The 27,820-nt window shown below is 55.1% G+C and overlaps 3 protein-coding genes and 1 long non-coding RNA gene across 7 annotated transcripts in view; 2 read left to right on the top strand and 2 right to left on the bottom strand.

The window, feature by feature from the left end:
* The first annotated feature begins 323 nt into the window (after nucleotides 1–323).
* On the top strand, nucleotides 324–11,106 carry CSDC2 (cold shock domain containing C2). Of its 3 annotated transcripts, XM_019734570.3 has the most exons (5): nucleotides 324–539; nucleotides 6,711–6,779; nucleotides 7,329–7,627; nucleotides 8,593–8,715; nucleotides 9,185–11,106. In XM_019734570.3, the coding sequence occupies exons 3-5, from the start codon at nucleotides 7,452–7,454 to the stop codon at nucleotides 9,345–9,347; spliced, it is 462 nt and encodes a 153-aa protein (XP_019590129.1). In that variant the 5' UTR covers nucleotides 324–539; nucleotides 6,711–6,779; nucleotides 7,329–7,451; the 3' UTR covers nucleotides 9,348–11,106. The 3 variants fall into 3 exon arrangements, with proteins under 3 accessions (XP_019590129.1, XP_019590128.1, XP_088652392.1); XM_019734569.3 differs by lacking the exon at nucleotides 6,711–6,779; XM_088796266.1 differs by lacking the exons at nucleotides 324–539; nucleotides 6,711–6,779 and adding an exon at nucleotides 3,784–3,936.
* Nucleotides 4,002–6,327, bottom strand: LOC141568850 (uncharacterized). Its single transcript, XR_012492082.2, has 3 exons — nucleotides 5,101–6,327; nucleotides 4,505–4,653; nucleotides 4,002–4,380 (listed from the first exon to the last, which is right to left on the bottom strand). It is a non-coding gene; the product is annotated as an uncharacterized LOC141568850 (long non-coding RNA).
* Nucleotides 11,107–11,346: 240 nt separating the features above from the next.
* On the bottom strand, nucleotides 11,347–19,926 carry PMM1 (phosphomannomutase 1). 2 transcript variants are annotated; one of them, XM_019734549.3, is made up of 8 exons: nucleotides 19,736–19,926; nucleotides 17,356–17,440; nucleotides 16,165–16,241; nucleotides 15,970–16,061; nucleotides 15,651–15,750; nucleotides 13,162–13,237; nucleotides 12,219–12,334; nucleotides 11,347–11,870 (listed from the first exon to the last, which is right to left on the bottom strand). In XM_019734549.3, exons 1-8 carry the CDS (start codon nucleotides 19,820–19,822, stop codon nucleotides 11,748–11,750), a joined length of 756 nt encoding a protein of 251 aa, XP_019590108.1. In that variant the 5' UTR covers nucleotides 19,823–19,926; the 3' UTR covers nucleotides 11,347–11,747. The 2 variants fall into 2 exon arrangements, with proteins under 2 accessions (XP_019590108.1, XP_019590107.1); XM_019734548.2 differs by having other exon boundaries at nucleotides 17,356–17,473; nucleotides 19,736–19,922.
* A 3,742-nt stretch (nucleotides 19,927–23,668) lies between these two features.
* Nucleotides 23,669–27,820, top strand: part of XRCC6 (X-ray repair cross complementing 6) — a 42,911-nt gene continuing 38,759 nt past the window's right edge. Inside the window, exon 1 of the mRNA XM_019734483.3 lies at nucleotides 23,669–23,821. The gene's annotated coding sequence lies outside the window, so the exon portion shown is untranslated. The remainder of the gene's footprint in view (nucleotides 23,822–27,820) is intronic.

The following is a 27,820-nucleotide window of genomic DNA, read 5'->3' as shown; positions in this document are numbered from 1 at the left end:
TGCATCCCCCAAGTACATTCACACACACTCATGAACTCAGTCACCACCCCACTTGCTCTCTAATTGCCAGGAATGCAGGCTGTCCCCAGCTCTTCCTCCCCTGCATTCCTCAGCAGCTACTCCCACCTGGCAGGGCAAATTATACCCTGGCCTGGCAATAAAAGCCACTTTCCAAAAAAAGAAGCTTTAGGGCCCTGAGAGACGCAGCTAACTCTCTCACCCAGCCCGTGCCTGACGTGGGAGGTAGTGTCTGGGCCCCGTGTCCCTTTAAGCAGGGAGTACAAATTCCCATCCCAGTCCCTCCCTCCTGTCTTCCTGACGTCAGGAGGAAGGCGTGTGTGAGTGAGTGAGTGAGGGGCCTGAGGTGCCGCATGCACACACACACACACACACACACACACGCACGCGCACGCACAACACGCGGTCTTACACACAGCACATCTTTCAGACCATCCTTTCTCCCAGCTCTGAGCACCCGAGAGGCAGAGTGCTGAAGCCGGCTGCAGAAGGCAGTCCCTGACCTCAGCTGCCAAGGAGAGGTAAGGGGCTAGATGGGGGCCTGAAGCCACACCAGCCCTAGAAACTGGCTACGGCAGGGGTGAAGGACGGAGGTATGATATGGGGGGCAAGAGAGGGGGCTGGGAAAGTGGGCACCTCCCCCAGGACTGGCCCAGCCCAGTTCAGTTTACAGAGGGGATGTAGAAGGATGTGTAGATGAGCCCACCTGGCCCGCCCGCCCTCTGCCTGGCCCCCAAGGGAAGCTGAGGCTGTGTGGCTCCGTGTGAGACAGCGCGTGTGTCTGCGTGTGTGTATGTCTGGGACTTGTGTCTGGCTCAAGAGGCAGAGAACAGCAGACACCTGCCAAGCTGCAGCCTCCTGTCTGGGAAGCAGGGGGAGAGAAATGACTAGAATGATCGAGCTCCCGCCAGAGTGCAGCAGGAGCTTAATGGGCCTTTCCCAGGGGAATCCAAATGGGGCTGGGGAGGGATGGTCATGGGCAGACAGTCGGATCTGGAGCAGCCGTCTTATCCTGACTGTATTTCTTCTCCAGTGTGATGGGAATAATTGTGTTAATTGGCTTGGAGAGGTGGCTCCACTCTATTATTTTCCCTTCAGAGCCACCATACCCATAGCTTTTGCCTCTCCCAAGGGCACTTGTCTCCCCTGCCTGGTCTGGCTCTGACCTCCACCTTTGCTGGGGTGCAGTCCCTGTAAGGGCAAAGGTGACAAGGCAGAGGCTGCTGGTCCCCTTGCAGTGGGATGAAGGGACGGGGGCAGCCTTGGCTTGCACCGAGTCCCTCAGTGGCCTGACCCTGGCACAGGGAGTCCAGGCAGAGGTAAGGGGTGATGCTGGCACCCACAGGGGAGACAGCAGGCTCCTGCCAAGCTGCCAGCCTACAGGCTCTTCCCAGGGAGAGGGGAGGGGGATGCAGAGCCAGAACAATAATAAATACAGAGTGTGAACTGCTGCATCTGCTGGGCTGGGGGAAGGGAGGCGGAAGTACGCCCGGTGGGTGGTGGGCAACCTCTGAGAGCCTGGCACCATGCCCGCCTGGATATGCTCCAGTAGAGGCCTCTCCCTGGGAAGGGGCTATCTCCAGCCCCCTGGGAGATGGGGAGCCAGTTCCCCAAAACTGACCCCATCCCAGAGGCCTCTGCGTCCTCCAAATTATAGATGCTTCCTCCCTCCAGCCTTCGCCCTACTGTTTCCTTGAAGTCTTTTCCAAAACACCTGTTTTCCCAGACCTGCCCCGCCCCTCAGGATCTGTCAGCCCCACCCTCCAAGAAAAAGGACGGGTGTCAGCACAGCTTGGCCACAGAGGCATCTTCCTGGCCTGGAGACAGATGGATGGGCAATGTTCACAGATTCCCGCTGGCCAAGGAGGGGGGCTCCCTAAGGGGTGCTGAGGGGGTCCCACACAGCTGGCTGGTGGGGAGGTGACACCTCCAGGCTGGTCTGGAGGTAGATCCCCAAGAGTGGCACCAGCAGAGGGCACCCGGACCCTGTGGGAAGAGGGCTTGGGGCAGTTTGGACATTTGTCCATGCATAGCAGCAAGATGGGGGGCAAAAAGCAGTGAGGGGCTCTTTCCCACCCCAAAACCAGTGAAATGATGGTCACCAGGATGAGTGGCACAGTGCGCTGAAAAGGTCAAGGGCTTCGGGGTCAGGCTGATTTGAGTTCAAGCTCAGCCACTCTACATGGTACTTTGACCAGTCTGTGCCTCTCTTTAGGGGGACTCTGAGTGGGAAGGTGACTTGCCCAGGGTCACACAGCCTAACAGAGCTGGGATGTAAGCGTGGCTGTCAAGGCACCCATCTGGCATCCCCACCCCCACTGACGCCAAGGACAACCCCAGGCCTTAATCACAGCAGCCCCCTAGGGTAGCGTGGGCACATGACAAGGAGGAGAATTAAACGCTTTCAATTAAACTCGAGTATTGGCTGGGGCAGCCCCCCTACACTCACACACACACACACACACACACACACACACACACAGAGAGGCTGTGTGTGGTGGGGGAGAAGAACCCGGTTTAATTAGGTCACCTCCAGCTGCTGGAGCAGCTTCAGCGCTGATGTATTTTAAGGAGCATCTGGGAGGCTGGGGTGGGGGAGGGGCTGGGGAAGTGCCAGCTTCTGTCTGGTGGTCTTGAGGCTGTTTCCTCTCCCTCTTGGGGCCACCATAGACCAGACCCCAACATTCAGAAAGCTTTTCCACTGTCATCCTGTATTCTCTGTCCTTCCATTTTTAGGCTACCATATCCTTTCCTCCCCGTCTTCTTCTCCACAATGGGGGCTTAGGCTGGGACAGTTTTTTGAGGGGGAGTTGTTTTTAAGCTTGCCCGAGTAGGCAAGTGACTCACCCAAGGTCATGGTCTGAGTCAGCACAAAGCCATAAACAGAGCTCCAACCCTGCCTTCCCAGTTTTTCCACACCCCTTGCCATTCCTCATCCAGGAGAGAGTGGGAGTACTCAGGGATTTGCTGCTTCTCCCTCCCCTCCTCCTGCCAGCGGGTACGTTCCTACACCCCCCAAACATCTCCAGGGTGTGGAAGTGCTGCTCTTGACCAGTTGTGTGACCCTAGCAAGTCTCTTCACCTCTCTGAGCCTCAGTTTACTCTTCTGAAGAATGGGGATAATAATGGTAATTATCGCAGTGTTGCTGTGAGGACTAAATGAGGAAGTGGGGCAAAGGGCTTGGCAGCCTACTTGGCACATGGTCGATAATCGATAGTGGTAGCCATGATTTGAATCAGAACTCCCTACATTGTGTTCTAGTCATCTGTCTGTCCCCCCACTGGACTTAGGGCCCTCTAAGGGCCGGCTGTCTCCTCACGTGTGCGTTGTCTCACTGCCTGGCACTCGGTTTTCTTTCAGTTGTGCATGTGTTTTTGACAACTTCAGAGGACAGTTGGACTGACCCTCATTAGTCATCTGGGCCAGTGGCAATTCATGTAGCCGTGGAGAAAACTGAGGCCCAGAGAGGGGCAGGTGCTTGCCCCAGCTCACACAGCACCAGGGGGTTGAGCCAGCTTGTTTTCCCTGATATGCCCAAAAGGAGATGTTACTTGCATGGTCAAGAGAGGGCTGTGACAGCCATTTCCTGCCCTGTCCTTTTAGGGGGAGCTGAGAATTGGAGGAGCCTCAGCACCAGAGCACGGTCACCTGCTGACAGGGCTGAGTCACAGTCCCATGGCTCTATAACACTGCATCACCAGGGCCTCCCTCAGGTTATCTCCCAACAGCCCTGAAATCCTGGTCCTTTTATCTGCAGAATCACTAGTGAGCTGGAGTTTGGCCTTTGTGCAGGGAAATGAAGAGGAGCTTGGCTGGAGGGTTAGAGCCAAAACACATGGCCAGAGAGTTGCCCACTGACAGCTCCTCTGCTCCTTCCACAGCTGCGACAGGGTGCTCTGATTAGCCCTGTTTGACAGGTGAGGAAACTGAGGTTCAAGAAGGGAGGGTCACCCAGCTAGGGCACTGGAGATAGAGTCAGGATTCAACCCCGGGCCGTCTGGGCGCCCAGCTGTCCTCTCAGCCTGACCGCTAGTTCTGAAGGGCATTATTCCGAGCAGGAGATGCCCCCAGACAGGAACACTCAGGCCTTTGGGGGCTGGGCTTTAGGTCTGCTTGAGTTGAAACAAATGTTCTACAAACACATCTGTTTCTCTGCTCTTAGAGGAGTTTATTTTCCCCAATAGTTTCTCGGGGAAGGTTGTTTCAGGACAACTCCAGCCTCATCTTGGCTGAACTAGAAACAGAATTTATCTGCACAGGAAGAGTCCTGTTCACCTTCAGGCAAATCTGGGTTCTGTTACTTAACCTGCTGTGTGACCTTGGACAACTCACGTAACCTCTCTGATCGTCAGCTTCCTCATCTGTAAAATGGAAACAATTCTTATTTCAACATTTCAGGGCAACTGGGAGGTTGAAAAAGAATCTCTGTAAAGACTTTTGCACTGTGTATGGCATTCAGACAATAAAAGCCCCATCTTCACTTACGCTTTTCTACAGCAACGCTGTGGAGAAAGGATCTGGACTGGAGGCTTGCTCTGCATCCCTTTGTTTCCTTTCCCCTGGTCTCTTAGGCTGCTGAGCATTGTGCAGCTCCTTCCAGTCCAGGGCTCTGGCAGGGCCCAGACAGGGAAAGACTGTCCAAGGTCACAGAAAAAGTCAGTAGCAATGTAGGGTCTGAACCCAGGTCTCCTGACTTCCCACTCCAGGCTGCAGCGTCAGATTGCCCTGGTTCAAGTCCTGGCCCACATATTAATTACTGTGTGGCCTTGAGTGAGTGACTTGGCCTTTCTGAGCCTGTTTTCTCATCTGCAAAATGGGGTAATAATAGCACTAGCCTTAAGGGGCTGGTGTAGGAATTTAACAAAAGGAGATGCTATGAAGCGTGGGGCAGGGATCTAGTGGGTGGGTGAGAGATAGGAGGCAGGAAAATGGAGAGTGAAGGGTGGGCTTGGCTCTCCTTCCCCCGCTCCCTCCCCTCCATGCCCAATTCAGCAGCCCTGTCAGGGAGGAGAACCTCTCACCCAGCACCTACTCAGTGCTTCCCACATTCCATCCCATTTCCTCCTCCTAGGAGCTCTCACCTGAGGGAGTCTTGTAATCCCAGTTTCCAGAAGAGTTAGGAGATAGGGGGAGAGGCCAGAGTAGCACCGTGGAAGCTGTCTCATCTGCCCCTTCTGTCCCAAGGCCAACTGACGGCTTATCTTCTGAGGGCGTCCCCTGGCGTGAGAGATGTAGCGTGGAAGCAGCCTCCGCAGAGTCCTGTGGGGGCTGGACACTGCTGGTCCATTTTGGGGAGCCCATTTTGGGGAGGGGAAGGAAGAGAGCTGCCCTCCTATCAAGGCTAACCCTGCATAATCAGTATCTTTCCCTCTTTCCACACATGGGAACCACGCTCACTAGACCTTGGGTTGGGAGGAGGCCAGGCTGGCCAGAACCCGGCCCAGCTCAGCTGCATCTCCAGGGTAACCACTGTGGGCTGCCTCTGCCCCTCCCTCACCTCCTCTCCCCTCTACCTCCTATGACCTCCCAGCACTGGCTGTCACCGCCAAGCGCAATTACCAGGCCTGGGAAAACTGTGCAGTGGGCAGGCCAGGGCCGCCTTGCTTCCTGGAGAGAGGGAGGCAGAGCGTCTGTCCCTACCACCTGCCACCCACACCCAGGTGGAGTAGGGGTGAGGAGTGTGCTGCAGGGCCCAGCAGCTCTGCTTTCCTGGCTGTGTCCTCTTGGGGGGCCTGCTGCCTGTCTTCCTTTTTGGCAACAGCTTCGTTAGGATATAATTCCCGTACCACTAATTCACCTGCTTAAAAGGTGGACAAGTCAGTGCTTTTTGACATAGTCACAGAGTTGTGTGACATCACCACAGTCAAAGTTAGAACATTTTCATCACCCCAAAAAGAAACTCTGTGCTCGTTAGAAGTCATTCTCCATTTACCCTCCCCCCGCCCCTGTAACCACTAATCTGCTTTCTGTTTCTACGGACTGGCCTGTTCTGGCCATTTCACGTGAATGGAATCATGCACTGCGTGGTCTTTGGTGAGACTTCTTCCACTAGCATAATGATTTCAAGGTTCGTCTATGTTGTAGTACGTGTCGGTATTTTATTCTTTTTTTCCAGCTGAATAATATTCCACTATACAGCTGTACCGTTTTGCTTATCCATTTTACCCATTAATGGACCTTTGGGTTGTTTCCACTTTCTGGCTGTTATGAAGAACACTGCCGTGAACATTCATGTGCAAGTTTTTATGTGATTGCTTCCCATCCTGAAGCTTCTGTTTCTTTCCCTCTAAAATGGGGATAAAAATGCCAAAGCTGGCCCATCCCTGCCTCCTGGCTCAGGGAGAAAAGCCCCACATCAGCTTGAGGGGGTTTTGGGGGGCCATGAGGGGCCATGAGGGGTCCATAGGGGTAATTCTCACTCCCCTCCAGCTCTCCTGACTGGAGGGGGACATGTGAGGGGCTGCTGGGAAGGAGGGAGTCTGCACGTCCACCCCCAGCGATGGCAGAGCCAGCTCATCATCTTGACCCAGCAATATCCTACTTGCTGTGTGACCTTGAACGGCGGCAGGAGACCTGCTCCAGTGATGGGTGTTGAACAGATGACTCCTTGCTGTTCCATTCGTGCGATGTTTTGGGGCATCCTGGGCTCTAGACTCCTGAGAAGTCTTAAACTTTTCTCTGGATACTCCAGACTATCGCTGACCACTTTACCCGGCCCCCGGAGTTAGAGAATTGAACTTGAAACTGGAAGGACTTTGAGGTTAGTCTTAGCTTGGACCACCAACAAAATACCACAGACGGTGGGGCTTAAACGACAGACATTTATTCTCACAGTTTTGGAGACTAGAAGTCCAAGATCAAGGTGCCAGCAGGGTTTGGTCGTGGTGAGAGCCCTTCTGCTTTGCAGACAGCCCTCTTGCTGTGTCCTCACAGGGCAGGGAAAAAGGACCAAGCTCTCCAGGGTCTCTTCTAAGGACACTAATACCATCATGGGGCCCCGCCCGCTGACCTCATCTGAACCTAGTTACCTTCCAAAGGCCCCTCGCTAAATATCAACACAGTGCGTGGGGGGGGGGGGCGGGGGGAGTGGGGCATCAACATATACATTTTAGGGTAACACAACAGCCCATAGCAAGATTATATGACTGTTTTGTCTTTCTGGTGAGGACACTGAGTCAGGGAAGGGCCATGCGTGGCTTGATGATGCTGTGAGATGTGGCAGGCAGGCCCAGCCCTCCAGACTTGGGCCGTGTCCAGAAGCTGCCCACCCTGGGCTACACTCACCTCTACCTCTCTCTTCTCTTTTCAGACGGAGCCTGTGGCTGGTGAGGCCGCCGAGCAGGGCCAGGCCGGGCCCTGCCCGCAAGGACGCCAAAGCCCGTCACCGGCCCCTGTGCCCGGGAGCCCACCAGGCTCTCCTGCTGGCCCCACCATGACTTCAGAGTCCACATCGCCCCCGGTCGTGCCCCCGCTCCACTCCCCCAAGTCCCCTGTCTGGCCCACCTTCCCCTTCCACCGGGAGGGCAGCAGGGTCTGGGAGCGGGGCGGTGTCTCATCTCGGGACCTGCCCAGTCCCCTGCCCACCAAACGGACCAGGACATACTCAGCGTGAGTACCTGCTTCTTGCCCAGGCCCCAGGGGTCTTTCCCCAGGATAGGGCTCCAGCCTCGTCCTTCTCTAACCCCTGTTGTCCTCTCCTAGGACAGGGGAGCTGGGTATGGACTTTCCAGTAACTGCTAGTGTTCATTCATTCATTCATTCATTCATTCATTCATTCATTCATTCTACAAAGATTCATTGAGCTGCTGACCAAGGGGATCCAGTTATGAATAAGACAAAGTGTCAGCCCACAAGCTGTATACAATCTAGAGGGAATTTGTCCATCATTCTCTGCCCTTGACAGGGTTGGGGCTGAGGCCCCAGCATTGGGCGTTAGGGAAGATGATGTCTTAGCTGGGATTGGAAGACACATCAGGTAAAGGAGGAAGTTGGAAGATGGAACAGCCTGGGCCAAAATGGAGGCATGGGGTTGTTCTTTGGAGTAGGGTGGGCAAGCTGGATGGAGACCAGCCCTGGGCCTTTGGGGTCGGTTACTGGGGGGGCTCAAATGGGGGAGAAGTTTTGTGGGAGCCACAGGGAGACTGAGTTGGCTTGGCCAAAGGAGTTTTTTGATGCAAGTGCTGATCGTAACCCTGTGTTCAACCGAAGGCCAGGCACAGAGCAGATGCTTAATAAACAATGAATGAATGGGTGCGTGACAAACCAGTGAATAGGATACCACTGCTTTAGGAGACAGTGAGGAGGGGAAGGTGCTATATATTGAGGGGCACTGTCTGGGAGTCAGGAGACCCACTTGCTGTGCGCGCTGGAAGAGCCAGTTCCCCTCTCTGGGCCTCAGTCTGCTTATCTGTCAAATGGGATGGTGAGGACTGAGCTAGCATAACAGTGGTTTCTGGCCTGGGGAGGCTTCCCCACAGCCCTGAGGCAGGCTCTGCAGGCAGGGCCCAGGAGGGCCGTGTGGGTCCAGGGAGGGGGCCCCAGGCCACAGCTCCAATCCCCTACCCTATTCTCAGGACAGCCCGTGCCTCGGCTGGCCCCGTGTTCAAGGGCGTCTGTAAGCAGTTCTCACGCTCACAGGGCCACGGCTTCATCACCCCCGAGAACGGGTCCGAGGACATCTTCGTGCACGTATCAGAGTGAGTCCTGTCCCTGGCGCTCCGTCCCACCTTCCTGTTCTTGGCTGGGCCCTGCTGCAGTGTCTTAGCCATGCCTCAAGGAGGGCCTCCCCAGGCCTCTCCTCACTAGCTGAGGTCCACGTTCCTGGCATCTTTCTCCTCCTCCTCTCATAGGGGCTGGGGATACATGGGAGGAGGAGGGATGGGGCCAGGTGGGCTGGGGGTACTCGGACCACAGGAGCCCCGGGAACCACTGGCTGGGCCCTGGGATCCTATCTTGGCATCAGGAGGTTAAGAGGCTTCTGTAAAGCTTTAGGGACCTCCCCACGCCCTTTCACATCTCAATCCCCAAACAACACAGAGAGGAGGGGACCGTTTATGATCCCCATTTTACAGATTAGACGGCTGAGGCTCTAAGAAGGCTAGGCCACAGCGGGTGTCTGGGGAGTGGGGCCTGCTGCTGGGCTGACGCTCCTCTCCTGCCCACCAGCATCGAGGGGGAGTACGTGCCGGTGGAGGGCGACGAGGTGACCTATAAGATGTGTCCCATCCCGCCCAAGAACCAGAAGTTCCAGGCTGTGGAGGTGGTGCTCACCCAATTGGCCCCACACACTCCCCACGAGACGTGGTCTGGCCAGGTCGTGGGCTCCTAGGCTGGGCGGCGAGCCCCCCAGGGTGGACGGGTGGCAGCTGGCTCCGTGCCCCACTGGGCAGCCTCAGTGTGCACGTGTCTCTCTGTGCTTGTGGCTATGAGCGTTTGCCTCCATCCAGCCCCGTGACCTGTGACTATTGTGTAAGCTGGACCAAGGGGGAGGCCACCAGACCTGCCTTCTCTGCTTGTCCACTCTCTCCTTCCTTCCCTCCCTGCCACATGGGCACAGGGTCCTGTCGCCCTCCTGCTCACCCATCTGTGTGTCCATTGAGCCTCTGAGGGCCTGCGTCAGGCCTGGGGCTGGGAGTCAGGAAGCATTGGGGGACCCTGCCTGAACAAGCTAGCTCCCCTGCCTTTGCCTGAGGCCCTGGCCCCCGGGCCAGGCCCTGCTCATGTTACGCACACCTCCCATCCTGGACCGGAGTCTCCCACTGTGGCCTGGATCCCACCCTCAGAAGCCAGGCCAGTGAGCACTTTGAGGGGTGCCTCCCAGCCTCTGGCATGGGAAGAGGGCTAAAGGTGGGGGTAGGCAGGCCTGTCCTCCATGCCACGGCCCTTCCTCCCTTCCTCCTTTCCTTTCTTCCTTCCTCCCTTCCTATCCTCCCCTCAGCACACACTAAAGAGGCAGGAAAGGGGCCTGAGGGCAGAAGGCGGTTTGGGGGCTCGTGTTGCTGGCCACAGTCCCCAGTCACCAGCCTGGCAATGGCTCTGTGAACCCCAAACTGAGGCTGCATCTCCTCCCTGGGCCATGCTGCCTCCACGTCCCAAGGAAGTGTGGGTCTGTGGAGGGGTGGGGACGCGTCTCCTCCAGCTTAGATAGAGTCCTACTGCTGTTCTGCCAGTGCCCAGCCATGATGGCTGCTGAGGACCTAGTGACGGACATGGCCCTCAGGTAGGGCCAGGCTGGGCACCACAGGAATGGCCCTTAGCCTGGGAGGCCACTAGCCCTGCAGCCCCCCCTTGCTGGACCCTCTTCCCAAAGCCGTGGGACGGCGGCTCCCGCTGGCCCCCCAGCCAGTGGCTGAGCTGTGGTCCCTGTGTTGTCTGTCCCTAAAGGTATGTGTGTTGTGTACATTCACTCTGGGGTGGGGGTTGGCCTGGCCTGGGGGGCCTCCCCTCCACCCCCACCCTCACTCCCTTCCAGAGCATATCATCTGATGGGGGAGAGAGAGGTGTTTCAAGGGAGGGCCTGCCAGGACAGTAACCCTTAGGAGACGCAGTCTGTGAGTAAACGGGGGCTCAAATGCCCAGGATGAGGTGGTCAATGACTGTCTAGGATCCCCAGTCCTGAAGGTACCCCAAGACCCCAGGGCACAGATCATCTGGGTATGTGTTCCACCCTCGCCCTCAGTTCCCACCACAGGGGCTGGGAGCATAGAACTGCTGAGATGTGTTGGCCAGCCCCCCAAACTGAGAATGGCTCAGCCTGACACCCCACTCTGAGCTGTGGCTACTCTGGCAAGGCTTGAGGCCTTTCCCCTAAGGAATAAGGAATCCCTGGCCTCCATGGTAGAAGGCTTATTGGTGCAGGTTAACTCTTGGCAGTCCCCCAAGACACTCATCCTGTGAGTAGACCCCCATTTTCAGGCACTAGCCAGCGGCAGGATGTGGGAACATCACGCCTGATGGCACCTGTGGTGGCAGAAAAGCAGCACTGCTCCTCTGACTCATGGCCCTGCAGTGTCCAGTCAGAAACCCCCCAACCACCTGAACCCCCCCATCCTTCCTAACACTGGCAATAAACCCTCAACTGTGACTCAGCCTGGCCCACAGCTGCCTCTGTCTGTTTCGGCCCTGGGGGAAGGAGCTGGGGAAGGACACCCCAAACCAGCCCTTGTTTGGGGTTTCAATGGCCCACCCTCCTTGACTGCATCAAAGACTTCCTGAGCCACCTGGGGCAAGTCCCTGTCTCCTGTGCCTGTTTCCTTATCTGCAAAGTGGTGGCTGGAACAGCACCTGTGACGGAGACCAACTATCCATTCAGACAGAAATGACCGTCATACCTTGTACCGGGAACTTTAATGTTTGTGATCAAGTTCTTGCAAATATGCACCTTCACCACTGCTCTGCACCCCGTCTGGGACAGGCAGGCAGGGCGGGCTCTGTCTCATTCCAACGCTCACACATGCCTCCTCCCAGCGTAGACAGAAACCCATTCTGTTCAGAGTACAAGCAGCAGCTGTAGTCAGCGCCATGGAGGTGAAGGACGACGAACCCAGCCCCCCAGGAGCTCACCGCTGGACGGGCGTCCACACAGACCCTGGCCCCATCAAGGTGGGCCTTGCAGCAGGTAATGTGAGGCAGGTGTCCTGGGCCAGAGGAGGAGGGGCCCTGGCACCCCACCCAAAACCCAGGCCAGGGGCTCTCTTTAGGCCTGGGCGGAGGTCTCTGGAAGTCCCACTCATGCCTCGTGGGCTGTCTCCGGGAAAAAGATCTCGCGGCATCGCTGCACTGTGTCCTGAGGGGAGACCACGCTGTGGCCCACAGTCCGGGGGTCGGCGAAGATCTCAAAGTCGTTCCCACCCTGCACACAGAAAGGGCAGAGAAGGCACATACACAGGTGGTACCTGGACAAGGCTCCCAGGGTCGGGGGCCAGCACCACCGGGGCACGGGGTCCTCTCCCCACACTGGCTCCTGTAGAGCTGTCCCTCCTCCTGTCCCCTCAGAACCGCCAGAAAGACCCCTTTCTTGGCCTTCACTAGTTCTGCCCTGACTTGAGGGGACATGGGGCAAGTGTCCAGCCAGCTCTGGGCTCCAGCTGTCCAAAATGTGCAATGGGGCTGGTGAAGCACTGGCTGTCTCCCAGGTCTCTTCCTGGCCTTGACCTGGGCCTGACTTGGGGTGGGAGGAACCTGGGTGGAGCCCACTCACAGGGCTGGTCTCATTCCCAAAGAAGTGGATGGTGTCGAAGCTGTCCTGGTCCAGGCTGTCCAGGCAGTAGCGCTTGTCCCAGCCCTCAGGGAAGACGTCAAAGCTGATCATGCCTCCTGCGGGGCGGACAGAGGCCAGCAGAGTGGCATTCAACAACCTGAGTGCCTACTGAGTGCCAGGCACAATGCATGGCATGGACTCGGGGTCCTCACGGGAGCTACGATCCAGGTGGGAGACCAGGCGGTAAACAGACCAGGCCAGCTCAGTGGGGCGGGGGAAGGGACGCTCCCCAGCCAGCTTGGTCAGGGGAGACCTCTCTAAGGATACGACACAGAGCTGAGACCTGAGCCAGAGTGGCGATGGCCAGGGAGTGGAATTCCAGGCCCTGTGAGCACAGTCCCCAAGGCAGGGGAGGGCGTGGTGTCCCAGGGACAGGTCCTGGGTGTTATAAGGAAAGTGAGGAGCCTCTGGAGGACTCTGGGCAGGGTGTGACATGGTCTGTTTTTCAGTAAGGATCTCTCTGGACACTGGGGAATGGACTGTGGGGTGAGGTGGCAGAGGGAGACAGCTGCGTTAGTTAGCAGATGGAGCCCGGGATGAGGCTGCTGGCAGCGGAGGTGTAAGCACTGGTCAGATTCCAGAAGCGTTCTGCACACAGGACCCTGGGACTTGCTTGTAGGCTGGACATGAGAGAGGGTGAGGGAGAAAACTCAAGGGAGACACTTCAGATTTTGGCCTGAGCAACTGGGTGGGTGGTGGGCTGTTGAGTGGGTTTAGGTGGGCAAGACCGGGGGGCCCGAATACTGGGGGGTCCTGTCTGTTTGGGCTCAGCCTCCCCTGAGGGCTAGGAGGAGTTTCTGGGGAGTGCAGCCTGGCCTTGGCAGTGAGGTCCCAGGGTGGGCTCTTGTGCAGGCCTCTTAGGCCCTCCTTGGGGTGGACGTACCTCGGGAGAACCTCAGCCCTTTGCCAGCAAACTCAGTTTTCAGGGCTTCCACGAACTTCTCCCGGATCTTCTCCTTCTGTAGGAGGGAAGGGAGCAGAATGAGGCTCAGAGGGCTGCTGTGTGCCAGCCCTGTGCTGGGCACACAATTTGTGTGAGCTCAGTAAGTCTTCCAGGTGGATATCATGCCCCTCACTTGACAGGTGGGAAACAAGCTCAGAGGGGCTGCACCTGTTCCAAGTCACCTAGTCTCTGTGGCAGGGCCAGGGCCTGAAGCCAGGTCTGTGCATGAACTCGATGCCAGATCCTGCCAGTGGGGATGTGGGCGGGGTCTGAAGACCACCTTGGCGTAGAGGCTTGGGGAGGAAGGTTGGGGATGGGGCAGTCTAAGCCCCAAGTCACGAGTCCATCTCAGGATAGGGCTCAGCCCCGTCAGCTCTGCCCAGCGCAACAATGCAAACCACGGCTCTGGCACCAGCAAGGAGTGTGAGGAGCCGAGAGCATATGAAGACCTGTGAATGAGTGGATGCTCAGAGAGGTCAGCAGGAAGCCAGGCACGGCCGTAGCACGAGCACACAATGCCCAGCGGTGCCCAGACCCCACCCCTTGGCAGGACCATGCAAGTCTGTAGCATATCTACAAAGATGGAGTAAGGAAACGTTCACTCACTAGCCTGAGGATCCCTAGCCTGGCCCTGCTGGGGCCACAGAGGGGAATAGCCATGCTGGGCCTGGGGGGATAGACTTGGCACGGCTGTGGCCGAGGCACGTGGGGCAGTCCCCGCGTGGCCAAAGCAGTGCTGAGAGCTCGGAAGGATGATCAGCTCACAGAGAGCCTAGAGGCCCGGTCGGGGAGTCTGGACACCCCCTGGGGACCAAAAGCTACGGAGGATTTCGGAGCACGGGAGCAGAGTGCCCAGTACTACGTTTTAGTCGGAGTTGGGTGGGACTGGAATGGAAAGGAAGGCAGGTGGTGGCCAGCGGTTGGGTGCCTGGAGAAGTGGTCTAGGGAGGACATGAGCGCTAAGGCCACATATGACCCAGCCTGACAGATAAAGGCAGGCTGCCGGCGTTCCAGGCCTCGCTGCTGTGTGACCACGGGCAAGTCGCCTAACTTCTCTGAATAAATGTTCCCACATGGCCCAGGATGGCTGTACCTCCTGTGTCTGGAGAACCAGACTGGTCACTGGACAGCCCCATGGGCCATGTCCAGCTTCAGCTGGGACCAGCACTGTGACCTCAAGCTGTGGCCGGGGTCTCAAGTTCAAATATTTGCCCTGTAACCAATTCCCTATGTGACCCTGGGTCAAGTCACTTCCCCTCTCTGAGCCTGAGTTTCCTCATTCATAAAATGGGGATTACACCACCGAGTTCATCCATTTAGAAAGTATTTCTAGAGCACATGCTATGTGCCAGGCATGTGCTGGGCATAGGGGATTCGGTGGTGAACAGCCACAGAAATCCCTGCCCTTAAAGAGCTTACAGCTTGGGTGGGGGAGCCAGACAATAACCAGGATTTAAAAAACTGGTGATGCAATGTGTTAGGAAGGTAGTGATGACTGCTTGGGGAGAAATCAGAGGAGCAGGAGGCGCAATGGTAAATGTAATGCTTGGGGAAAGTCCCACTGAGAAGGTGACATTTGAGCCCACGTGAAGGAGGTGAGAGGACATATCACGTCGGAGGGCAGCAGGCACAGCCCTAAGTGGCAGACTGCCTGCTATCTTTAGAATCAGCAAAGAGGACATGGCCAGAATAGTGAGCGAAAGGGGTGGTGGGGGGAGGAGAAGGCCAGGTCAGAGAGGACAGGGACGGGCCAGCATGAAAAGGCTTGGACGGATGGACTCACTCCATCCCTGAAAAGGAGGGGGCGGGCTGTGAGGATGACAAGTAAAATGCAAGTCAAGGTGGAGCAGGGGCAACACATCCAAAGGCCGGAGGGACCTTGGTATGTCCCAAGCACAGACAGAAAGAAGGCTGACGAGGTGGGCCTGAGCCAGGCAGATCCCCCAGGGCTCAGGGCACCACGGCAGGAGGCTGCGATGTTGTCCAGTTGGCAAGGGGAGCCACGGAAGGACTGGCAGCAGGGAGTGGACAGGGCAGATGTGCTTTGGCACTGCTGGAGAACAGACTGGCAGAGTTTTAAGGTGGCAGCAGGGGAGACACATACACAGGTGCATAGATTTGAGACCAACCCTGGAGGCTGAATCAAAAGGAGTGACTGTTGGAGCCTATGCGGGTGGGAAGGTAGAAAGGATGCCAAGGGGTTGGCTTAAGCAAGTAGGTGGTTGGCGGTACCCATCACCAGGGGAGGGAAACCAGCGGTGTTGGAAAGATGCACCCATGCCCCCAACCATAGCACATGGCAGGTCCAAAAGGGTATTGGTTCTATCAGAACCCCCCCCCCCCAATCCATTTCACTGATGAGAAAATAAAGGCTCAGAGAGGTTGAGTGCCTGAGGTCCTATAGCCTAAGGTTGCACAGCTGGTGGCACCTTGTCCAGTTCCGAAAACTCGATTCGCTCCTCCAGGGTGCAGCTCCGGCCGATGGGCGAGATGTTCAGCATGCCATTCCGGAACTCGATGAAGGTCCCACTGGGGGTGATGGGGGTGGGAGGGGCGGTGGGGAGCCAGAGAGAAGGACAATGGCCCTGAATTCAATCCAGTCCGTCTGGACTTCACAGGGAACAGGAATCCACCCACCAATAAGTCTGGGCCCGGCATCCCCAGGTCCCCTTGGAGACAGTCCCTCCCTTTCCTCCTCAGGCCCAGCACTGGGAGGAGGAAACAACACAAGGCTGGGTGGGGTCTCACCGCTTCTTCGGCAATCTCAGTAGGGCCATGTAGCGGAGGCAGAAGTTGATCAAATCCTGCAGCAGCTCCTCCCCGAGGTGGTTCTGGATGGTCTGGGTGAGGAACACAGGGCATGTGGTGTGTATGGACAGAGGTACCCATGGAATGTCTCACTGTGGAAAAGTAGCCTGGGCTAAGGCCCCGGGGGCCACTGACCTGTTTGGAAAGCAGTCGTCCATGCTTATACTGCACTGTCCCGTTCTCGGCAAACACGTAATCAAACTTCTCAATGACTTCAGGGATACATAGAGGCCAAGGGAGAAAGAGACAGCATGAGACCGGGTACCCAGAGCCAAGGAGCGAGATGATGCCCACACTCCTTGGTTTGGCCTTCAAAGCCCATTTGTTCCATCCCAAACCTGCTTGTGTAGCCTCCTCACTTCCTGCAGCTTTGGTTTTTTCCGAACAAGCAGACAAGCCTGTCATACTTCTGGGCCTTTGCTTGCGTAGGTGCCTCTGCCTGGAATGCCCTCCATCTTTCCTTTCCTCCCCCGCCACTCCTCCAAGATCCCCAGCTCCCTCCTCTGGAAGCCGTCCGGGACTCCTCAGCAGAGGGCGTCATTTCTGCTCTGTGCTCCCACAGCCCCTCTGGACACCAGCTTCCCTTTTGTTTTACAACTTCCATCACTGTGTTGTTAAGGCTGGTTGCATGGGGCAGTTTTCAGCTCCGGATGCCAAGAAGTGGCTGGATTGGGCAGGAGTGGGGAGGCCCAGGGAACACGGCCAGGAGGCTGCTGCAGGGTTCAGGTGGGAGGTGATCACCTGGACAATGGTGGGGCAGTGGAGATGGAGACAGGACACACGGGAAATATTTCGGGACTGGCTGATGGAATGAACAAAGGGGTGGGACAAAGGGAAATTCAAGGAAGTTTCTCGTTTGAGGAGCTGGAGACATTTTGCCTGGAGCTGAGATCAAGAACTCAGTCAGCTGAGACAGGGGTTGTGGGTCCAAAAATTTCCTGGGTGACTTCAGCATCTTCCCTTTGTTAAATGGGATAATCATTTAATACACCCCAAGCTTGGTGTGAGGATTACATGAAAGGAAGTTCACACATGGTCATTTTCAGTACTGATTATGCCCATTTTAAAGATGAAGAAATCGAGGCCCAGCAGGGAGAACTGAGATGTATTCTATGTAAGGGCAGGATCCTGCTGTTCCAAAGCCCGGCACAGTGCCAAGCACATGATAGGTGCTCACTAAATGGTTACTGAATCAGCGAGAGAAAGAAACATCTGGCTGTTCCCTCTACTTGCTTTGCTCCACAGAAGCAGGACCGGGTCTTTGAAGGCCCATGGGTCCAGGGATCTCCCGAACTCCCCACCTCCCACTACCACCCCGACTCCTACCTTCATCCCCCTCTCCCAGCTGCTCAGCAATCTTGGAGTAGTCTGAGCCGCCCACCACACCGATCTGCACTCGACTTCGCAGCTTCTGCAGGAAGGCAGCCACCTCAGGGTCAATTTTCTGCAGCGGGCAGAGATGCACAGGACTGGCTATGCACATATCTGGGATCTCCGCTCACCCCTCACTGGGTGCTCAGGACCCAGGATATTCACCTGGATCTGAGGCCGTTCAAGGTGTAGAGCCCAGATCTTAAACAATTAGATGCACTTGGGTTCATACTCTGGCTCAAGTCCCTCCATAGCAGGATAACCTTGAGCAAATTGCTTTGCCTTTCTTTGCCTTCTTTGTCCCATCTATAAAATGGGGATCACAGTAGTACCAGCTGGAGTGTGGGGGCGTTACTGTTAGGATTAAATGAAAATGAACAAACAATGATCCAGTGACTGACCATGTGAAAAGATTCCCCACCAAGGAAATGTAAACGAATGAGTTATAATCCATGTTTCCAAACATTCAGATATTCAAAGATGACACTATCAAGAGTGGATGACAATGTAGAGGAAGCAGGCACTCTCAAATGCTGCTGGTGAGAGTGAAAATTGGTACAGCCGTTTTGGAAGATAATTTAGCAAGAGCTATTAAAACTTAAAATGCACGTGTCCCATCACCCAGAATTTCCACTTCTCTTGCCCATGAGTATATGGGGGTTCATTGGGGTATGGTTTATAATAATGGGAAACTGCAAACAACTTAAATGCTTGTCAATCAGAGAATGGCACATACCTGCTCTGAAATACAATCCTGTGGTTACACAGAATAAGGCAGGCCTGTACTCCAATACGGGTGAGTCCTAAAACATGCTAATTGACAAAAGTAAGTTGCAGGAAGGCATGCACAGGATGATGTATGATACCACTTATTTTTTAAAAAGCCTCAGAAGACACTGCTTAATATTTCCTCTGGGCAAACAGATCCAGACAAAGGTCTTGAAGGAAGCCACATGACAGGCAACCAGGTTATTTGGGGGTGGGGTGGGATCCTGACATAATCAGAAGGGACTTGAGCTTTCTGTTATGTTTTCATTCTTTACAAGAGAATGCATTCATGACTACGTGTCTAATTAAAAATTAACTTTTAGAAAGCACTAAGGACAGGGCCTGGCAATAACATTGGTGGGTAGCATTAACACACTATTCTTGTACAGGCTGTTGGGTCAGTGGTGCAAAGAGTGGAGGGAAATGGTTGGGGCTGTTCTTAGACTCTGCCACCCTCCCTTCACTGTCATCTTTTTTCCATCCCTGAGGACCCTGGGAGCTGCTGCCAGGCAGGGTGGCCTGATTCCTCCCAATGCCCCCAGGGTTCAAGCCAGGGCCCACCGGAGGGGAGAGGATGGGATTGCAGAACCTAAGAGGGGAAGCTAAGACCTGTGTTCCCATCAGCCTCTGCGCTGCAACCCAGCCCTACTGGTTCCCTGCTCTAGGAGATTCCTCAGTTGGTCTTTGTGACCCCAAACTGTAGGGCAGAGTACACTCAGGGGCAGCAAGAAAGAGGCCTGCTTATCCAAGCAACCAACTAGTGAGGGTGGGTCTGGAGGCTCATCCAGGGTGAGATCCGAAAGGAGAAAAACTGGGTGTGGAGCAGAGGTTGGAGGATCAACACCTGTGAGGTGCCTTTAGATTCTAAAGTTTAGAAGAACTGCACTCCCACCCTCCCAGTGCCACAATATCCCCAATTCGACCAGTTTAGGCCTGAGAACTCTCACCTCGAGGTGGGCGGAGTCCATACTCAACAGAAAAGGTACAGTAGCCCTCCCTCCCTCCTTCCACCGTTAGGGGTAGAAGAGGGGCTCAAGAAACTAGACCCAGGCCCAGGCCTGCAAAGGTCCGGTGGGATGGCTCCGAGGTTCCCCGGCCCCCACCAGATGGCGACTCTGACGTTTGGGTGCGCTCAGGGGTTCCCAGTTTGGAACCTGGGTTCAGATGCCAGTTTCGGGATACTGGTGCGTCCTAGGGCAGAACTGGGTGGAGTGGGAGCTCCGGCTGGGGTGGTAGGGGCGTCCCTGAGCAAGGCCTTGGCGTGTGGAAGCCTGGCGGAGGGATAGGAATGGAAGGTAGGCCCCCGCTTGCAGCCTCTTCCCTCCAGAATTCGACTCAGCTCCGATGCTTCCGTGCAGAACGTGGGCACAGACGCTTCGGGGTTGTGACGTGGGCGTCCGGGTGCCCATCATTCCCAGCGGTCGGCCCCTGGGTGTCAGGGGCCGGGTACTGCTGCATCCCACACTCAGTCTCGGGGATACGGGTCACGCCGCCGCAGTCCCCACCTTAGGCCTCCGGGTGTCCGCGTGACATTCCCCACCGGGGATTCCGAACGTCGAAGCCCTACCTGGCGAGCCGGCGTGAGGGTCCCGTCCACATCAAACAGGCAGAGGACGCGCTCCTTCCTGCGGGCGCCCTCAGCGGTCACAGCCATGTCTGCAGCTCCGCGAGCCCGGCGGAGTTCGCTGGAAGTGGCCGGGGAGCAGCGTCGCGAAGACACTGATAGGGCGGGGTCTGGGAGAGGCGGGGTCCGCGGGCAAGCCCGGGGTGCGCCAAAAGCGGAGGGGGCGTGACCAGGGCGTGGTCTCGGCGGTAGGGGAGGGCTCGGACGGGGCCTGGGCGGACGGGTAAGGATGATTCTCATTGCACCAGGCGGAGAAGGGGCGTGGAATATAGCGGAGCAGAACACGGCAGGAACGGTCGGATTGGTCCAACCCATACGGAGGCGGGGCGGGCCCGGCGGGAAAGGAGGGATAGAACCCGGAAGAGAAGGGCGGGGCCGGAGTTGGACCGTGGCGGGATGATTCTGATTGCATCCGGTGGTGGAGGGGCGGGACAGGGCGGGACCTCGAACCCGCAGTGCAGTGCGGGGTGGAGCGAGGGCGGGATTCAGGAAGCCCGGGCTGTCCCATCTTCCCCCGCCTGCCATCAATCACTCTATGACTCGCCCCTCCCTGCTAACGCCTTTGCCCTACAAATCTTGAGCTTTAAGAGATCACATAATGGCCTTTGCTCAGTCAGGCTCTGGACTTTGTCAGATGGCCCTCTCCTCCCTCACTCCTCCTGCTGTTATTCTGTCCACCTCATAAGGCTCAGTTCACGGTCCACCTCCTTCAAGAAACCTGCCCCTGGACCCCTGTATTCATAACTAACCATCACATTGACTTTGGAGTCAGTTCTAGATTGCCTTCCTAGCTCCACCACTATGTGACTTTGGACAAGTCACTTCACTTCTCTAAGCTTTGTGTCTCCATGTGTGAAATGGTAAGGACACCACCTACTTTGCAGGATTGCTTGCACATGAAAAGAAAAAAGTGTAAAAGAGCCCACATAGTACTTGGCACACAGCAGGCACACTCCAATTTGTATAGACGTGCTTGATACTGTTACTGATTAAACAGTTATTGCCTGTCAAGTCTTAAAAATGTGCAGATCCTTTGAGCCAGCAATTCAACTTTCAGAAAATAAGAAAAGGGGGGGAAATGGGGATTGGTTAGATTAACTATGGTCCATCTATAAGATGAAGCCATGAAAATTTGTATTGTAGAATATTTAACATGGAAAAAGCATGATTCCATTTCCCCCCCCCTCTTCCGCCTCCCCCCACCCCACTCCGGTTCAAGCCATTGTTTCTCAGTCTAGTTGGGTAGGACACAGCTCCCTGGCCCATGCTGGTATTATGAGCCTTGCGTTCCCTGGGGCTGAGACAGTCAGTCGCCAGTCTGCCACTCACAGCAGCTCTCACCTGCTGCCTGCCAGTCACGATGGCTGCCGGCCGGTCACGATGGTTGCCGGCCGGTCACGATGGTTGCCGACCACTCACATTGGCTGCTGGCCACTCACGCTGGCTGCTGGCCACTCGTGCTGGCCACCGGCCGCTCCGGGACGCACACGGTAGCCCACGGCTGCACACAGAGCTCACGCTGACCTCCGGCTGCTCACTGGAAGCCCAGCTCCAGGGAGAGGCATTGTTTTATTCACAATCTTAGCTGTAGAGGGCGCAGCTCACTGACCCATTTGGGAATCTCTGTGTTAGGAGCACCGGTTCCAACCACCTGAGCCACCGGGCCGGCCCAATTCCATTTTTGTAATAGAGAAGTAGCAGGCTGTCTCTGGGTGTTGATGTCATCGTGAATTTCATAGATTTTTTCCCCCCTTGGAAGTGTGTCGACTGCAGCTTCCTCTTTTCTGGGGGCCCTCTATTTCTGCCTCCTTCTACACGCCAGAGCCAAAGGCCCACCTTCAGATCCTCTGTATTCCCAGGGGTTGCCCTTCAGTTTGAGGCTGTGCCTGGGAAGGGATTTTTGCTGCATTTACTATCTTTACCCTGATGCCTGTGATCAACTCTGGCAGTTTTGGTCCTACAAAGACACACTCATCCACACACCTACAAGTGGCATCACTGTCTACCATACTTTTTTTTTTTTTTTAAAGATTTTATTGGGGAAGGGGAATAGGACTTTATTGGGGAACAGTATGTTCTTCCAGGACTTTTTTTCAAGTCAAGTTGTTGCCCTTTCAATCTTAGTTGTGGAGTGTCGTTCAGCTTCAAGTTGTTGTCCTTTCAGTCTTAGTTGTGGAGGGCACAGCTCAGCTCCATATCCAGTTGCCGTTGCTAATTGCAGGGTTGGGCAGCCCACCATCCCTTGCGGGAGTGAAACCGGCAACCTTGTGGTTGAGAGGACACACTCCAACCAACTGAGCCATCCGGGAGCTCAGCGGCCACTCAGCTCAAGGTGCCGTGTTCAATTTTAGTTGCAGGGGACAGAGCCCACCATCCCTTGCAGGACTCGAGGAATTGAACCAGCAGCCTTGTGGTTGAGAGCCCACTGGCCCATGTGGGAATCAAACTGGCAGCCTTCGGAGATAGGAGCACGGAGCTCCAACCGCCTAAGCCACCGGGCCGGCCCCTGTCTACCATACTTTTGATCATCTCTCTGTTTATCTGTTTTGGTAGCTGCCCTGAGGAGACCACTGGAGTCAGAGTACAGGAAACTGCAGTTTTATGGTCCCCGCTAATTATTAGAGCTTGAACAGATCACCTTCCCTCACTGAGCTTCAGTTTCTTCATCTACGTAATGGGGACATAATCCCCAACTGATAGGACTATAAAAGGTAAGCTATTCATAACTGGTACTTATCAATCTCTTACGACGTGCCAGCCACCATACCGGCTACTGGACCATACATCTTCATTCATTCTCACAGCAGCTCTAGGAGGTGTTATTGTCTCCACTTGATGAAGAAAAAGCAAAGGGAAGTGCCCAAGGCTGCACAGAGCACCTATCAGGCTGACAAGGCCAAGATCAGGGTGAGTGAGGTACTGGCTGCAGGCACAAAATTTAAAGCAGCACCAAAATTTAAAGCAGCATCAAGATAAATAGCATTTAAATGTAATATTTTTAAAAAATCAAAATTAATGCAAAAAAATTCATGATGAACAAAATATCAAAAAAATTTTTTAAAGACAGGATCAGTAATCGTACTGAGGAGTTATATTGGAGCCTGAGGCAAAAGGAAAAATCTATCTTTCTTCCCAGGCCCTGCAGCAGAGTTTGGTTTATTCATTAACCAGATGTCTTGTGCCAGACACTGTTCTGGGTCCTGGGAACACCGTAGGGAACAAAACAAGAAGCTTTTGTTTTCTGTTGGATGCAGACAGCAAACAAAACCATCTCCATGGGAGAGAAGACCAAGCTCATTCCCCTGCACCTCCTGCTCCACCCAGATCTGGCCTCTGGGACTCTGGCCACTGGCAGGGCCCACCTAGTCTAGAGCCTGTGGGTGGAGCTGGAACTGCCCCAGTTAGTCTCTAATATCTCACCACTGACACCTGTTCCATTGCTCAAGAATTTCTAGGGTACTGGTTAAATGCAGATGCCTGGGCCCCACCCTTGATGCTGGAATCCAGAAGCTGTAGGATGGGGCTCACAGGGCAGGACAGGTGTTTGTCTCCTGGGATTGGGTCCACTACTCCAAAGACAAACAAAGATAAGCTCCCAGAAGTAGCACACCTAACCTTAGACCTGTAGTGAACCAATTTTCTTACAAATACCTTTCACAGTCTCTTCCTGAATTCTCACCTCAACCCATTTCAGTGATGAGAACACTGAAACCCAGAGAGAGGAAGTGAATTGCCCTGATGCACAGACCCAGGAGGACTAGGTGTGGCGGCCCTTATGGCCACTAGTATGTCTCTTTAAGAGGGAGGCTCATCCCTGGCAACTGGTGTTCAGATGGGGCCCTGGGGAGGCCTTGGGGAAAACACAGAGCAGGGGAAACTGGGACTGGGAGATCTGGCCAGAAGGGTGTTTCCAGAACACCCAAGGAAGCCAGTCCTGAAGGCAGGGAGCCTGAGACCCCAACCTGGCAAGATCCTGCTCAGGAAGAAGACTAGGCTCTTCTGGGCCAAACAGTTGGCTGATGTTTGCAGGTTAGTGACTTCCATGTTTGCTTTGGGCAGTGTAGCTCCTACCTTGGGCGCTTCACTTACTTTTGCCAGAATCCTGTGAGATAAGTACCATTATACTCAATTTCCAGATGTGGTACTGACATTAGAGAGGTGAAGTGGCTTTCCCTGGTCACACAGCACAGTCAGGATTCACATTCACAGGATTCCCCTAAAGCCCATGCTTTTCCCTCGCCCCGCGGTGGAAGGCCAAGGGTCAGCACGTTGTTGAATGAATATAGGGGGTGTTGGCCCTCTTTTTCCCCATCTGGAGTGTGATCTTCTGAAGGCAGGCAATCCCAGCCCGAGGGGCAGCCTCGGTGTAGTAAGTGTACAATTAGACTGACAGTTCCAGGGCCTGGCTCTTCCAGCCAGGTGACCTTGGGCACGTCCCTCCCACCCTGAGTCTGTTTTTATCTATAAATGGGACTGCCACTGACAGCCTCTCTGGGCTGTCAGGAAGATGAGGGTGCAGGGGAGGAGATGAGCTTAAAGAGGCCCTGCAAAAAAACAGGTCAGGGCTGGTTGCTGGTTTTAATTCCGTCTTGGTTCAGGGGCAGTGGGAGGTTAGGGAAACGGTGAGTGTTGGCTGTTTTTCCTCCAGTTTTCAAAATGCCTACAGTGCTTACGTCATTTTCATAATAAACAAGTCTGTTGACTTTAAATAAGCTAAAGGACGTATGTTCAGAGGTGGTGTTTGTGGAGGGGGCGGAGCCTGTTGCTGGGTTGGCACAGGCCCCCTTGGGGCTCCCTCCACCAAAGCCAGTGGGGACAGAGGTGGCCCAGCATTGCCCCACGTGGGGGTAGGGGGCAGGGGCAGCGGTCTCCTGACACCTGGGGTTAGTGATCTCTGTAGATCAGAGCTGAGCCCTGAGAACTGCAAGACACTGAACAAATCACTCCTCACCTCTCATGCCAGGGGTGGGGAGAGGACTCTCACTGCGAGCGTAGTTTTCATTTCACAGATGAAGAAGCTGAGGCCCAGAGAAAGGAAGGTCTTGATGAAGGTCTTTGAGGCAGAGGTTCAGTCCAGGTTCAGGGGTTTTTATGACTCACCCTTTCCTCTCAGCGCTGGCCTACAGGACTGAACTGGTGGATTGATTCACTCTGTGATGCTGGTTCTGTGCCAGGCCTCGTGCTGAGCACGCAGGTGGTCACAACCAGGCCGAGCTGCAGCTGGTGGGAGAGGCACCCACAGGAGGGAGGGAGCGACTTCAGGCGGGTCAGGAAGGCTTTGCAGAGGAAATGCTGGTATTGGGCCGTTAGCTCCTGGTAAGGTGTTGCTCTGAGGATAGGTAGGGAGAGGGGATCCAGGTCCAGCAAATCGTAAATGGAGGCCGGAGGTGGAAACCTCTTGTAGTGACAGGGACCTGCACTTGCAGCAGAGTGGCAGTTGGAGGGCTCCTGGGACAAGTTGGAGAGGGGCCTGTCTCATGGTTCCTGGGGTACCCAAGACGAGCCGAGTTTGGCGGTGGGCTGGGTCGTGAGTCCACAGCGCCACCTGTAGCCCGTATCTCCCCCTGCAGCACGACCTTGCCGGGCTCTCTTCAGCTGGGGAAACGGTGGGACAGAGATGTAGGCAGGACACCAGGCTCCCGGGCAAACTTGTAGACAAGCCCCAGTCCCAGAACCCCTGCCCCTTTCCAAAGCAGCCAGCCTCCATGGCCAAGGGCTCACGGTCAGGGATGTGCCAGACGCCTACTGGGTTCTTTGCCTGCCCTCTTAGGCCAGAGCCCCCATGTGAGAGGGAGGAGACATGGGTCTTACCGCCCGACCTGCCCACCTGAGCAGGCCCCCTCCTACACCGTCTGGCACTCCAGAGTAGGTCAGGTCCTGCCGCCACGCACACATCTGTGGGGAGCAGGCTATCTTACTTGGGGGAGCCTCACAGACCTTTATCATGTCCAGAGAACAAAGCCAGGCAACCACACAGCATGTCTTGCATGTGTGTCTTCAAATACCACAAACATCTGCAAGTATGTTCACAAAATGCCAACATCTCTGAGGATGGTGGGATTTTAGGTGACTTCTCCCTCTCATCTTTGCACTTTTATTGGTTGCTTATGTTTTCTAAACATGTATTATCTCTGTACTCATATAACCAAAAAATTATTTTCATTTTGGAAAAAACAAATTAAGAAGTCTAAGTACACCGCAAATCAAAGCTGGAGTAGCCCAGTAAAAGCTCGTGGAAGCAGGGCAAGTGGCTGACAGTGGCTCTGCAGTCCCGTAGCTCTTGCCTTCATGTGTTTCCCAAGCTGTTCCTTTCTGTTCCTTCCCAAACAGTAAGCTCCTGGGGGCAGGGACCAAACCAATTTCCAGGGCTTCCTCCTGGCTCCAAGCATATAACAGACGCACAATTCACTTCACCTCTTGCCTGACAACTTGCACTACTCTCCCTCCCTGGTTTTCTGATGTCCCTCTTGTCCCCCTCGCCCAGTCGGTTCTCAACATGGCATTCAAGCATGTCACCCTTTGACCTACAGGCCCTGACTCATCTGGCCCATGGCCCCCTCCAGCCTCAACACCTCCCACCACCCCTTTTTTCTAGTGCTGCAGCCACACTGGCCTCCCTTCAGTCCCTTCAATGTTCTTCGGCTTGCTGCTCCATGTGTCTGGAATGCTTTTCCCTCAGACCTATGCTGTTAGGTCTCAGATTAAACATCACCTTGTCAGGCAAGCCTTCCCCACCTCCTGACACATTCCCCTCACACACTATACTGCCGCCTGGTTTTATTTCTTCCCCAGCATCATCGCCACCTGCTTGCCCTGTTGTCTCCCAGCCCCCGCCCCCCCCAGAATAATTCTTGCCTGGGTGGGGACTTGTCGCTAACAGGGGTCAGTACTGCTTCACCAGGGAAATGTTTATGGGGTTGAATGAACTCACCTCAGACTGACTTGCCATGAGTCGCCAAATCTAAGGGTAAAATATGTTTTCTGCTATTTCCCCCAGAAGCAGTCTTCAGTACCTTGTCTTATAAACTGTCCTCAGCAGGGGACTGGCCAGGTCCTCCACATGGGCTGGCTCAGGAGTCCTCAGTCAGCAGCTGGTGAGTGGACTCTGGCCTCAGTCTGATATTCATTGAGCACCTCAGGGGTGCCAGGCCTTTACATTGACGCTCTTCAAAACCACCCTATGAGGTAGGTCCCATTCCCCCATTTTCAGGTGAGACAGACTGGCCCACAAGTGACGAAGTTAGGACTTAGGCCCAGCATGTGTGACCTCAGAGCAGGCACTCCTTAAGGACTCCTGCCTCTGAACAGGTCAGCTCTCGGGAAGCAAATATGTCAGCCAAAGCCACCTGCCCTGTGTCCTCTGGAGAGACAGGACCTCGTTTTATTCTTAAGCTGGCCAAGTTGGAAAGACACAGTGCCCCAGTGCTAACTAAGGTCTCGGCGGTGTGGTGGCGAGAACGTGCCTGGATTTAAGGACTCAGCCACTTGCCACCTGGACAACTTAGTTTCCCCATCTGTAAATAGGACCAGTACCAGCTCCAGGTCAACCCTACACAGAAGGTGCTCACTCCAAGGGGGCCAACTGAACCTGCAGTCAAGCCAGGGGCATTCGGAGAACTGTCACCCACCCCAATACTTGTTCAATTGAGGTCAGTGTAAAAAAGTGGGGAGAAATCCCTGGGGTCACAGACCCAGCCTATAGTCAAACTGAAACCAGAATTGAACATTTCTTGGTGAGGTCAGATGTCCCTCAATGGCCAAGATCTCAGAAGTTGGGGCCAGCAGACCAGGGTTTTGAGTCTTACTCCACCACCAGCTGTGAGGTAACCTTAGGCAAGTAGTATTGTCTCTGGGCCCTTTCTCCATCCTTATAAACCAATGGTGCAAGTCATGCATTCTTCCCTGCCAGCATCCCTTCTTCCCTGCAAGGCTTACAGCCAACCAAAGGCAGCATATTCCAGACTCAGAAAAATGAAGCTCAGAGGGAGACAGACTGAGAAGCCCAGGGTTTCTTCATGTTGGACGCAC

Source organism: Rhinolophus sinicus, chromosome 1, assembly GCF_057876585.1.
Source record: "Rhinolophus sinicus isolate RSI-liver-muscle chromosome 1, RSI-T2T, whole genome shotgun sequence".
Taxonomy (NCBI): Eukaryota; Metazoa; Chordata; class Mammalia; order Chiroptera; family Rhinolophidae; genus Rhinolophus; species Rhinolophus sinicus.
Note: the sequence above shows the minus strand (reverse complement) of the source record. Positions and strands in the feature narration are given on the sequence as shown.